At 48.3% G+C, this 16,140-nt stretch overlaps 1 gene segment (V, D, J or C); it reads right to left on the reverse strand.

Moving 5' to 3' along the window:
• Positions 1-4,187: 4,187 nt before the first annotated feature.
• LOC132225738 (immunoglobulin heavy variable 4-4-like) lies at positions 4,188-8,398 on the reverse strand. The segment is given in 3 exon segments: positions 4,188-4,229; positions 7,961-8,271; positions 8,353-8,398. Coding segments are annotated over 3 exon segments (399 nt in total).
• Positions 8,399-16,140: the final 7,742 nt, after the last annotated feature.

Below are 16,140 nucleotides of genomic sequence, written 5' to 3' on the forward strand. Positions count from 1 at the left end.
GGCAGGTGAGCACCTCCCTTCTCAGAGGAGAGCAGCCACTTGTGTTGATCCTTCCACAGCCCCAGGTGAGGACAGACGGACGCAGGAACTTGGGACAGTGGTCACTTGTTCCTCTGGGAAAGCGGCCACCACAACTTGGAGAGTGCAGTCACGCTGAGGAGGGAGGGGCATGGGCAGGTCAAACACCAGGATGCCTTACTTTTCTCTACCTTTTCAATATTTAATCTTATTTTAAAAAATATTTTGATTGATTTCAGAGAGGAAAGGAGGGGAGAGAGAGATAGAAACATCAGTGATGAGAGAGAATCATTGTTCGGTTGCCTCCTGCAGCCCCCCACTGGGGGTCCGAGCAGTATCATAGGCAAGTGCCCTGACCAGGATTCCAACCCTGACCTCTTGGTTCATATGTCGAAGCTCAACCAGTGAGCCACACCTGGTGGGATCTGGGGAGACCTCTTACCATTTCTTTCCTTCTTTCTATTTTTAAAAAAATAAGATTCCTTTATTCAGTGAATTTTGTGAATCCTCACCCGAGAATATCTCCCACTTATTTTTAGAGAAAGTGAAGGGAGGGGAGAGGGCGAACCCATAGAGACACATCAAGTTGTTGCCTCTTGCAGGAGGGATGGAGCTTGCAATGGAGGTCCGTGCCCTTGACAGGAATCAAACCCTAGGCCCCTGAGTCCGCAGGCTGATGCTCTATCCACTGAGCAACACGGGCAGGGCCCCTCCCCCAAGTCTAGTTAACACTGTGGAGGCCCCGCACCGCATGCAGCAGCCAGGGTCCTGCCGGGCGGACCAGCAGACCTGGGGGTGTCTGTGTTGCCGGGACGAGGGGAACGAGGATGGAGAGGCCCCCAGAAGGGCAGCCCCAGGAGCCAGGACACAGGGGTGCACGGGGAGCTGGGCTGGAACCTCTCTCCAGAGACTTCAAGATGAAGAACCACCCAGACCCCCTCTCCTGCAGGCGGATGCTGGGCCTCGCTGTGGGGGACCCGCCTGAGCCAGCTGGTCAGGCCCCATGAGGCTGAGTGAAACACAAACCTAAATGAGGAAAAAGCCCGTTTTCCCAGGAGCCAGGAGGAGACAGGGACTCCCTCCCTCCCTCCCTGCAACACGCATGGAGGTTTCAGTGTCAGTAAAAGCTCACTGAGGCCTCCCCAGCTTACACCCCAGCGTGTTTTCTGGGGACCTTGGAACCCACTCTGAAGTGTGACCACTAGGGGTACCCTCTCCCCGCTTCTGTGGGAGGAAGGGGGCAGCCAGGCCTCAGGGGGCTCCTGGCTCCCAGTGCAAACCTCCTTCCTGTCCTAAAGAGGAGGGAGGGTTCCTGTTCCCTGGGATCAGATCAGGGAGCAAACACGCGTGGCCCCTCCAGGCACCAGGGGATTCAGGGTGAACTCTGGTGACCAGGGTGCTGCCAGGTCCCTCCTGAGGCTGCACCTCTGTGGACAGCTGTGTTTCTGGGGACGGTTTCCCACAGGAACTCAGTTCTGTCCCCTTATCTGCTGCTTTGCCAGCCCCGCACGGGCAGCACCACTGCAGTTATGATAAGTTATCAAATAGACCCATTTCTGTGTATTCACCCGGGATTGTGAAGTAGATTCTTCTGATTTTTCTTCATAGATGAACATGTCACCTGCAGGTAGGGACACCTTGTGTGTGGGCTCACATTTGAATGTCTCTATGCATTTTCCTGTCTTATTGCTCTTGTGAACACGTCAAGGACAATGTTGAATGGAAGTGGTAAGAGTGGGCCTTTTTGACTCTGTCCCCATCTGAGGGGAATCATTAACTTCCCAAAATCGAGTGTGACATCAGCTCCAGTAGTCCCAGTATCAGAGTGAGGAAGGGCCCTTTATCCCACGTGCCCTAAGCGTTTTATCATGAATGAAGCTGTGCTTTGTGCACACTTTTCTGTATCAATTTTAATGACCATGTGACTTCTCTTCTTTACACAGCTGACCTGTTGGGTTAAATCAGATGATTTAAACATATTGACTCATCTGAATTGTTGGGATAATTCCTGCTTGGTCATGATGGAGTATGATTTTCTTATATTGCTGGTAGGATTGGCTAATCTTCTGCTGCGGATTTTAGTAAATATGTTAACAAGAGATTTCAGTCTGTAGTTTACTCTTTCTCTGTACTGACTGCACAAGGAATGTCAGTCTCATAAGAATGCAGTGGGGAATGTGTTTATTCTCGTAATTAATTTCTGATATTGGTCATTTGTCTCTTTGCCAGTCTTCTAAGCATTGGGTTAGTTTTATTGATCTTTTCAAAGATTTAGCAGTTGGCATCATTGGTGGTTTTCTATCATTTTTCTGTGTTGATTTCATTAATCTCTGCTCATCTTTATTTTTCCTTCCTTCTGCTTGACTTTGGGTGCTTTTGATCTTCCTTTTCTCATTTCTTTTCTTAAAAAATCTTTGCTGTTGAGAGTATTACTGGTGTCCCCATTTTTTACCCCCATATCCACCTTCCACCCCTTTCATGCCCCACCCCCGCCTTCACCACCCTCTTGTCTGTGTCCATAGGTCACGCATATGTGCATATGAGTTCTTTGGTTCATCCTTTTCTACTCTCTCCTCCCTCTTCCCTCTGAGTTTCGACATTCTGTTCCACGTTTCCCTGTCTCCGGTTCTATTTTATTCATCAGTTAATTTTGTCATTAGGTATTTTGTTCATTTATTTTGGTGCTTAGATTCAATTGTTGATAGATATGTATGTATTTCCAATATTTTGTTCATATTTTCTGTTTTTTATCTTTTTACTAGAGGCACGGTGGAGGAAATTCTTGCATGGGACGGGGGTTCCCTCACCTCAGCCTGCACCCTCTCCAATCCATGATCCCTTTTGACTGCTGGCTCCTAACTGCTCATATGCTTGCCAGCCTGATCCCCCTAACTGCTCTCCCCTGATTATCTGATTCCCCTAACTGCTCTCCCCTGCCTACCTGATCACCTCTAACCATCTCTGCCTCAGACCTCCTCCCCCCACCCCCCCGCACCATCGTTTTGTCTGGAAGGACGTCCAGAAGGTCATCTGGAAGATGTTCAGTCTAATTAGCATATTGCCCTTTTATTAATATAGATGCCACCTTGTCCTAAAAATGCAGGTTGTTAGCAGGTTTTCCTATCATGGAAGGGCAGCCCACAGTAGCATCATGGGTTCTGACCAGGGCTTATGCACTCATGCTTTTTCTCAGCAGATGAGATTCCTAGAAGAAGACCCTTGGATATACCTTGAACATTTTTATCAAATTTGCCAAATCATCCTACAAAAATGTTGAACCACTTTAAACTCCCACCAGCAACCATGCATGTGACCTCTGTCCTACTTCAATGTCAATAGCATTGATTTTCACCCCTTGAAGCATCCGTCCCTTCAGCTGTTACTTGAGCCAACCTCACTGTTCAGCCCGCAACTTGATTTCCCGAGGTAGAATTATGGAGGAGGAAAACTAGTTTTGCTCTACCCTTCTGAGTTCTTAGCGGAGGCCCTTGTAATGAAAGACAGATTACCAAGAGAAAAACGAAAGGTCATTAACATGTGTACCTCGTGTATATGTGGGAGATCCCAGGGAAAAATGAATAACTCCCCAAGGTGTCTTAGAATACAGATTTAAATACCTTCTCCCTAGGGAGAGTGGACGGGAGATGTAGGCCTCTTAGGAGAGAGTAAATGAATTTTCGGAAAGATGAATGGGGGTGGGGGGAGATAGTTTGTAACAAAATTTGGGTGTGATGTCAACTTCTAGTCTCCTGTCGTGTGACAGGAGTCAGTCTTCACTGGCTGATGACACTTTTCCCATCGAGGGGACCTATGACATATAAGCTCCTCTGGGGGGTCTGATCTTAGGCAGATCAGAAGACTTCAGTGAATGCCTCTCCTTGCATTTGCTGTTTTTCAAGCATCTGCAGGTCAAGATCATGAAAATAACAACATGGCATATGTTGGGGTGGCATGTTCTCTGGCCTTCTGAATAAACCAAACAAAAGCTTGTTTCCTCTCTTAGATGATTTGCCACGGTAGTGTTATTCTCTGGAGACAGTATTCTGACCAGACCTTCCTGGTAGTGGTCATAACATACCCTGTGCTTGTAGAAAGGTGAGGGCCATATCACTAAATAAATCAGGGCCAGTTTTCTCATCTTGTGGAAAGGAAGATAAAGTTATGACAGTTTATCTCCCTTTCCACAGGTTTCCTGCAGATTTGTGTCTCTGCTGCAGCCCCAGTGGACCCAGCATTGCCGTGGAGCTTGGGGCTGCTGGGTGCCAGGCCCACCTGCAGGCTTGTGTCTCTGCACCTCTGGCCCCCACAGCAGTGGTGAAGAAGCAGACCCAGAGGCCCTCCATGGGGGGGGGGGGCGGAACGCTTGCATCATTGCCATGGAGATGACACAAGCTTCCCCGACCAGCTGCCCCCATCTTTTTCACGGAGTGACAGTCAATTTGCATATTCATCCTTATTGGCTGTGGATGTCTCCATCTTTGTCCCAGAGTTGCGTTCAATTTACTTATTCCCTCTTTATTAGTTAGGATTGATTTCAGAGTGGAAGGAAGAGAGAGAGAGAGAGAGAGAGAGAGAGAGAGAGAGAGAGAGAGACATCAATGATGACAAAGAATCATTATTCAGTCACCTTGTGCACACCCACAACATGGGCATGTGCTCCTGACTATCTTCAAACCTAGAGCCCTTCAGTCAGCAGGCCAAGGCTCTATCCACTGAGCCAAACCATGGCTATGGCTTTGTTTTCTTCTTCTTCTTCTTCTTCTTCTTCTTCTTCTTCTTCTTCTTCTTCTTCTTCTTCTTCCTCCTCCTCCTCCTCCTCCTCCACCTCCTCCTCCTCCACCTCCTCCTCCTTCCCCTCCTCCCCCTCCTTCTCCTCCTCCTCCTCCTCCTCCTCCTCCTCCTCCCCCTCCTTCTCCTCCTCCTCCTCCTCCTCCTCCTTCTTCTCCTCCTACTTCTCCTTCATTTTCCTGCTTCTCCTTCTCTTCCTTTTCCCCTTTCTGAATGTGTTGAGTTGTAATCTGGTGTGGTCTGAAGCCGTTCACCAGGTGCACTGGCTCTAGGGCAGTGATGGCGAACCTAGGACACACGTGTCAGAGGTGACATGCGAACTCATTTTTTTGGTTGATTTTTCTTTGTTAAATGGCATTTAAATACATAAAATAAATATCAAAAATATAAATCCTTTTTTTACTATGGTTGCAAATATAAAAAATTTCTATATGTGACATGGCACCAGAGTTAGGGTTTTTCAAAATGCTGACATGCCGAGCTCAAAAGGTTCGCCATAACTGCTCTAGGGCCTCTTGGGTGGTGCAAAGTCAGCCACTGCCTGGGGCCACCAAGCAGGAGCTACAGGGGGGATCTGCAGATGGCTGCTACTTGTGTTGGGCATGAAAGTGCCCAGGCGAGGACAAGTTTTGAAGCAAGGCAGGCTGGTGCTAGTGCCAGGTCCGAGTCTCTTATTGATAGGTTTGGGGCACACTGATGCCAGCTGCTGCTTGTCTGAGAGATTTTAGGAGAGTCTGAATCCTGAGCCAGGACAAGCCATTCCTATGGAAAGGCTGCTGCAAACAATTTGGGTGGGGCTGCATTTTGGATGGGGTGGGTTCTCAGGGAATCACCAGGGCAGAGCAAACTGTGTGAGCCACACTAATGGAGCCTCAGATATGGCTTGGAAACAGCTATGTGATGGGGAGGTCCCAGGACAGAACAGTGACCCCTAGGAGCAGCCCTGTCTGGGAGAAAGCCACCTCTAGTTCCTGCCCAAATGATGGACGATCCAGTTCTTCCCCATATGTCCCTGGATCCCCCAATTCCCCTGCCTGCCCCCGGAGCTCAGAGGAAGCAGGACCCTGTAAGTTCCTTATGCTGGCCCCTTAAGAGGAACAGCTTGGGTCTCCAGCTGCCTCCATGTCACTCAGAGACAATCATTTCTGGTTTTTACAACCTAAGGTTATGAGGACTTCTGTTCCCAGCTCTGGAACCTTGGGTTGGGGGTCTGGTGTGAGGCTGAGACCCTTTGCTTCTCACAGGAATCCTCCAGAGCTGAGCTATCCCTGCCAATTAAACACACGCCACATGTGGGTGTTGGACTAGCCTGCTCCCCGCCTCCACCCTTCCTACCAGTCTGGGTGTGCTTTCTCTTTACCTCCCTAGTCCGGAAGGATGATTGTTCTCTATTTTATTTGTGCATTTCATGTGGTTGTGGGAGGCAGTGTGAACATGCATTTACCTCTGCCTCCACATTGGTTCTCACACTTTTCGAATTTTTTAAAGTGGTGTCTTAGATTATTGATTTAAAGATATTTATTCTTTTCCAAGATAAGTATTGAATGCTATATATTTCCCTCAAAGCACTGCTCTAGCTTCATGTCACAACATTTGATATTTTGTAATTTCATTTTCATCCAGTTTAGAATTCTACGTTGATGACTCCTCAATGTTCCTTCAGCTCTTTGAGTTGTCACTTTATTGTCTTCTGGTTTTGGTAGTTTTTCATCTAACCGTTGATGTTTTTATTAATCTTGTTCCTTGACTCATGTGTGGTTATTTCTTTACTGCTCTTAGGCATTTTATCTCTCTCGCCAGTTTGACTTCAATGTTCCTTGATTTAATGTTGTTTATTTTCATTCTTCTTATTGTCTTTGGTGTTCTTAGATCTCTATATTGTTTACATCAAATTCTGAAAAACTATTTGCCATAATCTCTTCATACATTTTTCTTGGTGCCCCTCTCTCCTCTTTTGGGATTCCAATTCCATGTATAAACTAGAGGACCAGTGCACGGACTCATGCATGGGTGTGATCCCTCAGCCTGGCCTGCACCCTCTCACAATTCGGGACCCCTTGGGGCTTGTGGGTATCGGGCTGCACCCGGCAGTCTGACACCCCGAGGAATGTAGTAGTGCACCAAGTGGCAGTTTTCCAGAACTGAACCTGAGCCTGGGCCAGATGCCCCGCGGCTCCAGCTCATCCTGGCCCTGCAGCACCTGCCTTCGCTCAGTAGTCTGCTGCCATGGAGACAGGAGAGGATTGTGCTGCCACAGCTGTGATCAACATCGGAGAACCTGGCATCTGTCAGTCAGCTGAGTTGTGCTCATGCTGTGGGAGCGCACTGACCACCGAGGGACAGCACCTGCATTGAGTGTTTGCCCCTGGTGGTCAGTGCCCATCATAGCAACCGTTCAAATGATCATTTGGTTGTTGGTTGTTTGGGCACTTAGGCTTTTATTTACAGAGATATCTGACTGCTTTATTTTCTCTTACATTCCTGACACTTGGCTATTTTGAGAGAAATTTATTCTGTGTTCCATTTTGGAGAGTTTCCTTAGACTTCTTGAAGTTCATTTATGTTTAATCTGCAATGTTAGTCTTACTCCATGTATTATTCATTTCAGATGTTGTTATTTTCTTAGGCTCTAGAAATCCAAAATACAGCTCAGTTATACCCACTCCTTTGTGTTAGAACAAAGCCCTTGTGAGTTTCTCCAACAGAAGCTCCTGACAGAAGACTGTCCTTTGTTAGCATAGCCGAGCGTATTGGTTGCTGGGGCTGCAGTAAGGTCTATCTGGCCACTGTCGAACGACGTCCCCAATGGCCTCCTTAACCTGGCAATGTCTCCTGGAGGAGGGACCAAAGGAAACATTAAGGGCTTCTGACTGATCAATGGGACAGAGGAAGTGACTACCTCCAAGGGGTGGTGTGAAAGGAAACATAAGGCATAACGGGAAGGGGCAGTGAGTCCTGGAGGAGGGTGTTACTCCTGAAGAATAAAACCACTGACCAGGTCATCAGAGACTGAATCCCCCAAGTCCCAGCTCCTGAGCTGGTCCTCATGTCTGTGGTCCTGAGTGCCCCCTGGTGTCCTGAGCGCCCCCTGCAGCCCAACCCTGCTGTCTCCTCAGGGAGGTTTGTGTCTGGGCTCACACTGACTTCCCCTCACTGTGTGTCTTGCACAGTAATACACGGCCGTGTCCTCGGTGGTCACGGAGCTCAGCTGCAGGGAGAACTGGTTCTTGGACGTGTCTATGGAGATGGAGGTTCGGCTCTTGAGGGAGGGGCTGTAGTTAGTGTCTCCATCATGCCATATGCGCCCCATCCACTCCAGCCTCTTCCCTGGGGGATGACGGATCCAGCTCCACCAGTAACTGCTAGTGACTGAGCCCCCAGACACAGTGCAGGTGAGGGAGAGGGTTGGCGAGGGCTTCACCAGTCCTGGGCCCGACTCCTGCAGCTGCACCTTGGATAGGACACCTGGGACAGAGAGAACACAGTGAGTCCTGGGCTCAGATACAGGGTCCCCATCTCCTCACGTCTAAGCCCTGAGTCACTCACATCTGGGAGCTGACAGCAGAAAGAGGAAGAGCCACATGGGAGTCATGTCTTGCAGGTGAGGTCCTGGTCCCCCAGAAAGTATTCTCCAGGGTGAGGAGGCCCTGCATTTAAGTGGACGCCAACTGTGTGTGTGTCTGGTGGCCGTGTGGGCATTTGCATATGGGAGGTGTCTGCACATACAAAGGGCAAGAAGTGAGGGAGGTCCCGGTCTGTGGGGCTTCTCCTGGAAGGAGGTGCTGACTGTGCCCTCAGAGAACCAGGCCCTCCTTGGGATCCTGGTCACTGTGCCCAGGGACCTCTCCTTGCACACCAAGGGCTATGCTGCAGGACGTGGTAAGGAAGTAGGATGTGGGAACAATCAGTGACTCCTTAGGGATAAAATCAATGTGCCTCTACTCCTATGGCTATACATAGGCAGATAGAGATATACATATTGATTTTGATATATGTATAGATAGATATAGCTATATATATTGATTTAGATACTGTTTTAAATATATGTATAGCTTAACTATAGATGTATTTTTAGATATAGATAAAAGTATAGATATAGAGATTATATTCTTTATCCTTACTTTAGGATATTTTCATTGATTTTTAGAAAAATGGGTAGGGGAGAGAGAGAGAGAGAGTGAGAAAGAGAGGGAGAGAGAGAGAGAGACATTGATGTGAGGTAGAAATATTGAACAGCCTCAGCACGCCAGTAACTTTTGCTGGCACGCGAATCCCTCTCTTATAATCTTCCATTTACAATTGTTTTCTTAATATCGACTTCTTTATTTTTCAGATAAATTGAGTGTAGGTGCATCTTAGATAAATATATAATTTTACATAACATGTATACATTAAAAATAAATGTATTTTTCATCATTATATACTGTGTTTTTTTCCCGCTCGAATGAATTTTATTATTTCTTCAAGGCTCTTCACATACGTACACCTAAAGAGATATCAAGTAGGCGTAACATGTTCTCAAAAAATTAGGGTTGGTACTCAGAAGAATTTTGAGTCAAAGATTTTGCTGGTTTTGGCACTCACTCACCAAAAGTTTTCCCACCCCTTCTCTAGACTCTGTTGTGGATCCAGTTTCATGCCTTGGGACATAGAAGGACCTCTGTCATGACCAGGTGTGTTGAGGGGAAGATTTCAGAAATGATTTAAGAATAATTAAGTTTAGGTTATGAAAATCTTGTTATTGGAAGCCTGATGTCTGCATGTGACCCTGTGACTCCTGTCCCCACAGGATGGGGGTCAACTGGAGCCTGCACCTGACCCAGTGCCACATTGGGGCAGAGCCACCTTGGAACATAATGGGTGATGTTCTTGTTTCATTAGGTTGTCATCTCCTACTTGCGTAGCCAGTTCAAGTTTTCTTCTGTCATTTTCTTCTGAAACAGCCCACATGTTTCCTAGAGTCATGAAGACACTCTGTTGAGAGGATGCAGGGGCACAAGCCATTTGTGTGTTGGTTTTGTATCATATCTTTCCTGAATTCTAGTTCTATTAGCTCCTCATACATTTTTTAGGGTTTTCTGTGTACAAGATCCTGCCATCTGCTTACAGTAAGGAGAAATATTTTAACTCATTTATTTCTGATTTAGACATTTGGAATTTCCTTTCCTTGCCTAATTATTCTGAGAAGGACTTCTCTTTTTGACAAATAGAAGTAGTCACAGGGGAGCCCTTGTCTTGGTCCTAATGTAAGAAGAAAAGCTTTGTAATTTTCTCTGTGTAGTGTGATGTCACTTGTTGGCTTTTCAAATGTGGCCTTTAGTATATTGAGGTCCATCACTTCTACACCTAATCTGCTAAGAATTTTAATTCTGAAGCGATTTTCAATTTTAAAGGCTTTATTCTGTATCTATTTATATGACCATATACTTTATCTTTCATTCTGTGGATGAGATATAGCACAGTTACTGTTTTACTTACGTTGAACCATCCTTGCATGCTAGGACAGTTTCCCACTTAATCGTGGAAAATGACCCTTTTACTGTGCAGTTTAGTTTCTTAGCATATTTTTGAGGGTTTTTTCATGTAATTTCATGAGGAATATTGACCTGTCATTTTGTATGTTTCTACTTGACTTTGATATGAGTGTAATGGTCACCTCAAGAACTCTGTTTGGAAGTGTTGTCTCTTTCCTTAATTCTTGGAAGACTTAAGAAGAGTTGATTAGAAAGTTATCAATTCCTATTTTAAGTTCTGGTAGAATTCACCCTTGAGTCCATTTGGTCCTTGACTTTTGTTTGGAAGGTTTTCACTATTACTTCAATTATATTTTAAAATTTGTAGCAATCTACCAGAGTTTGGATTAAATTCCTAATTTTAGTTCCTACTAAGGGGACTGAGAACTGTTGATCTTCACAAGTTATGGTCAGTGTTGAAGTGATAGTTTCTTGCAGACCACATATTTATTTCATATGGCCTGCAAGAAAACAAAATCTAACCCCATTTTTTCTTTTAAAAATATTAAAAAGAAATATATCTTTATTGATTTCAGAGGGGAAGGGAGAAGGAAGGAGAGATAGAAACATCAATGATGAGAGAGAATCATTGTTTGGCTTCCTCCTGCATGTCACCCACTGGGGTATGTGCCCTTGACCGGAATGAAACACAGGACCCTTCAGTTTGCAGGCCAATGCTCTACCCACTCAGGCAAATGGGCTAGAGATAACCCCATTTTCTTATATAGAATTCATAAAGTATAGTGTATAAGGACACCAACAGTTTTGTATCACTGCTCATGTGTGAATGCATGTCTTTTCCAGAAAGGAGTGTGTAACTCTGTTTGTGTGACTGCGTGTGTAACTGTGTGTGTGTAACTGTGTGTGTGTGTGTGTGTGTGTGTGACTGTGTGACTGTGTGTGTGTGTGTGTGTGTGTGTTTGTGACTATGTGTCTGTGTGACTTTGTTTCTTGGGTAAGTAGTGAGAGGACGGTATGGACGCAGGGGGTCCCATGGACGCTCCTCGGCTTCCAACATGCTCCCGATGCACATCTCACCCAGAGTGAAGCTAGAAAACCTTGGATCCAGGGGTAAAGGTGGAGGAGGAGTTCGATGATGCACATCCCAGCCTCAAGGTCACCTGTCCCCGCTGTGGGGTTAGCACTGCTTCCTGATGGACAGCAGGGTCCCTCCTGTGGATGGATGTGGGGCTCCCTGTGTTTGGTGGACTGAGCTGACAGCTCTTCTGGGGGTCAATGTGGACCCAGAGAGGATGTGCGAGGTCCACCAGCCCTGAGTGAGCTCAGGCCTTTCAGCAGAGGGAGGGCCCTGTGATCTCCCTGGAACCAGGAGGGCGAGGGCACACACAGAGTCAGACACTGAGGAGCTGTGACCCCCGGGAGGGAGGCAGAGCTGTACACACAGCCCAATCGCAGCAACCCAGCTGCAGAGTTCACACTCATCAGTGAAACATTGAAAAGACAGTGAAAAAGTCACCTGCAAACACAATGTCCCTTCTTCACTGTTGTCTGCAGGGAGGACATAAGAAGGAAGAGACATCCCTGGAGGCAGCTGAGAGCTTGAGAGGAAATCCCTGTGCCCAACAGGAAGGCCCTTCCCTCCCACCTCCCTCTGCCCCTGCTCCTGAGGCTGCTCTCTGTGCTGTGGGTCCTGAGCGCCCCCTGGTGTCCTGGACGCTCCCTGCAGCCCAGCCCTGCTGTCTCCTCAGGGAGGTTTGTGTCTGGGCTCACACTGACTTCCCCTCACTGTGTCTTGCACAGTAATACACGGCTGTGTCCTCCGTGGTCACGGAGCTCAGCTGCAGGGAGAACTGGTTCCTGGCCCTGTCAGCAGTGATGGAGATGCGGCCCTGGAATGCTGGGTTATAACTTGTGCTTCCTGTCCACCACCCCATCCACTGCAACCCTTTCCCTGGGGGCTGGTGGATCCAGTTGCACCGGTAACTGCTGGTGACTGAGCCTCCGGACACAGTGCAGGTGAGGGAGAGGGTCTGCAAGGGCTTCACCACTCCTGGGACCGACTCCTGCAGCTGCACCTGGGACAGGGCACCTGGGACAGAGAGAACACAGTGAGTCCTGGGCTCAGATGCAGGATCCCCATCTCCTCACATCTAAGCCCTGAGTCACTAACATCTGGGAGCTGACAGCAGGAAGAGGAAGAGCCACATGGGAGTCATGTCTTGCAGGTGAGGTCCTCGTCCCCCAGAAAGTATTCTCCAGGGTGAGGAGGCCCTGCATTTAAGTGGACGCCAACTGTGTGTGTGTCTGGTGGCCATGTGGTCATTTGCATATGGGAGGTGTCTGCACATACAAAGGGCAAGAGGTGAGGGAGGTTCTGGTTTCCTGGGGATTCTTCTGGAAGGAGGTGCTGACTGTGCCCTCAGAGAACCAAGCCCTTTTTGGGGTCCTAGTCACCGTGCCCAGGGACCTCTCCTTCCACAGCAGGGGCTATGCTGCAGGAGGTGGTCAGGAAGTAGGATGTGGGCACAATTATTAACTCCTTAGGGATAACATCAATGTGCCTCTTCTCCCATGGATATAAATATAGATGATATATATATATCTATATCTATATCTATAGATATAGATATAGATATAGATATAGATATAGATATAGATATAGATATAGATATAGATATAGATATAGATATAGATATAAAGATAGAGATGTAGAGGTAGATGTAGATGTATTGGTAGATGTACATATAGGTATAGATATATATGTATTGTTTACTTTATTCTCACCTGATGATGTGTTCATTGATTGTTGAGGGTAAGGAAAGGAGAAAGAGAGGAGAGAAACAACGATGTGAGAGAGACATATTGATCAGTTCCCTCACATATGTGCCCATATTGTGAATCAAAACTGCATCAATTTTATTATTTATTTATGTATTTATTTAAATATTTTTAATTGATATCATAGAAGAAGAGAGAGGGAAAGAGAGATAGAACAATAAATGATAAGAGAGAACCATTGATTGGCTGTGTTCTGCACACACAAACAGGGGATGTTGCACAAAACCTAGGTATGTGCCCTGACTGGGAATTGAACCATGACCTCCTGGTTTTTAAGTCGATGCTCAACCTCTGAGCCATGCTGGCCAGGCTGTCCCTGCACTTTCAAGGTTCACAGAGCTCCCTGTGTACCTGGGCTCTGGTGGGCAGTACGTTGACAACATTATAGGTGACCAGGCCCCAGCCCTTCCCTGACTGCCCTCTGACCCCAGTAGCCATGGGCTTGTCCACCACGATGCTCTGCAGGTCACAGGCCCCTGGAGATGCTCTGAGCTCAGTGCTCAGCTGTGTCCCCACAGACACAGGAGGGGCCCCCATGACCTGAAATCACATGTGGGCACTGCACGGGGGCTCAGCAGGACGGCTGAGTAGCCCTGGCCCTGGCATCTCAGGGAGGACCTGGCACAGGGGATGGGCATGAGGGGATGGTGTGGGGGTGCATTTAAGGCAAAACCTACCAGGAGAGAAGGAGAGGGCAGACACATACACACGGGACGTCCTGTGCAGGCCCCATGGTGTGACAGTGTAGGTGGCAGAGGACAGAGGGTGATTATGGGATGGTGAATGTGGAGCTGCAGGCACAGCAGAGGTGGGTGGGACCATGTCTCCCTTCAGCAGGTTCTCAGGATGCAGGTGGTTCCCCAGGGGAAGCCAGTCTGGTGTTGGGACAGGTCCCCTGGGACCAGGTTCTGAGACCCACGGGGAGCAGTACCCAGCAGGGCTTCCAGGCTCCCTCTGGGGCTCAGAGAGAGGTAGGTACTTCCAGAATCTCAGAGGGGCAGTGCCACAGGGTCCGACCCCACACCTCCATGTGCAGCCATGTCAGTGAGAGGCAAGCAGCTAACTTACCCCTAAGGGTTCCTCCTGGGGCAGAGCAAGGGGCTGATCACACTCAGGTGAGGTTTGGGGCCTGGACTCCATGTTCCCCTCCTAGCACTGTTTTGAGCGTGGTGGACTTAGATCTCGGTGAGGGGACCAGAATCCCTACAATGTTTGCGTTGTCAAACCAGAGAGTGACCATCAGGGACTTGGTGACAGGAAGGACCCAGATCAGAAGTCAAGCAGATCTGACAACAGTCACTTCCTGCTTCTTTCATGCAGAGAATCTAATTAAAGACACAAAGAAGGAAGAGGAACTGGCCCAGGGACACCAGGAGGGAAGAAAGCATTGACCCCAATAGGAAGCCTGCACAACCCTCCAGTGACAGCCTCTGGCTGGGACCTGGGTTTGCTGGTCCTGAGCGCCCCCTGGTGTCCTGGACGCTCCCTGCAGCCCAGCCTGCTGTCTCCTAAGGGAGGTTTGTGTCTGGGCTCACACTGTCTTCCCCTCACTGTGTGTCCTACAGTAATACACGGCCGTGTCCTCGGCTCTCAGGCTGCTCATTTGCAGATACAGCGAGTTCTTGGCGTTGTCTCTGGAGATGGTGAAGCGGCCCTTCACGGAGTTGGCGTAGTATGTGCTACCACCACTACTAATAGCAGAAACCCACTCCAGCCCCTTCCCGGGAGCCTGGCGGACCCAGTGCATCCCATAGCTACTGAAGGTGAATCCAGAGGCTGCACAGGAGAGTCTCAGAGACCCCCCAGGCTGCACCAGGCCTCCCCCAGACTCCACTAGCTGCACCTCACACTGGACACCTGCAAACACAGAGACACAAGGTAGACTGAGAATCACATGGAAGCACCAACAGGCACAGGCACAGGTCTCAGCGCTCCCCACTCCTGAGAATGACCTTGAGAAATGATCAGGAGGAAAACGCAGCTTGGCACCCAGTCCATGGTGGAGCCGCTGGGGTCTTGTCTCAGGCGCTTGGGTTCTGGGTGTCTCCCCAACATGCCGGGCAAGGGCCCCTTTTATGAGCAGGAGGAGAGCCCCATTTGCATGGAGTCTGCATATAAGGTGCAGCTGGGACCCAGGGCTGCATGTCTGACCTTGTCATCCTAGGGGCGACCCCAGATGGGAAAGGACTCAAGGATGCTGGCCACAAGGGGTCCTGTGCTGACCCCTCTCCCTCCCTCCTTTCCTGAGACCCGTCACCCTGACCCCATTCCTTTGGGGGCAGCTGCCAAGATTGAGAGTCCTCCTTCCTTGAGGTTTTAGTGAGGACCCAGAGGTTCTCCCCCAGAGGCACGTGGATGGGGCTTCCTCTCGCTCTCCTTCACCCGCCGTGGGCCATGTTGTCTTTCTGGGGTTTGGGAATAAGAATGTGCATTGGATGATGCTGTTATTTTGAGACTGAAAGATTCTCCTTGTTATTTTCCTCAATCAGATCCTCCACAAAACTCCAACCTCTACATGTGAGGAGGCAGATAGGCTGGACTGGACGCTGTGGCCGCAGCCTCTGTCCCAAACCTGCTGCCACTCCCACAAGCTCACAGCTCCCTCCTTAACCCACACATTTCTCTTAACTTTCCTGCTGTTCATGTGCAAAAGTCCTGTTTCCCAGACTCTCAATGTGGGAGAATTTCCATCATTTACACATGGAGCCCTGTTGGGTGGTGGGGGCTGGCTGGCTACTTAGGATTTATGGGGCAGTGGGAAAGGGGACATATGTGATACTTTCAATAATAAAAAAAATTATTAAATGTAAATAAATAAATAAATAAATAAATAAATAAAGTGGAGTCCTAGCCCTGGCCGGTTTTCCTTAGTGGATAGAGCGTACCCCTGGGAACCAAAGGGTCTTGGGTTTGATTTTGGTCAAGGCCACATACCTGGGTTGTAGGCTCCTCCCTGGCCCTTGCCCTGGTCAGAGCTTGTGCAGGAGGCAACCAATTGATGTGTTTCTCTCATTTCAATGTT

Source organism: Myotis daubentonii (assembly GCF_963259705.1).
Source record: "Myotis daubentonii chromosome 1 unlocalized genomic scaffold, mMyoDau2.1 SUPER_1_unloc_1, whole genome shotgun sequence".
NCBI classification, from domain to species: domain Eukaryota; kingdom Metazoa; phylum Chordata; class Mammalia; order Chiroptera; family Vespertilionidae; genus Myotis; species Myotis daubentonii.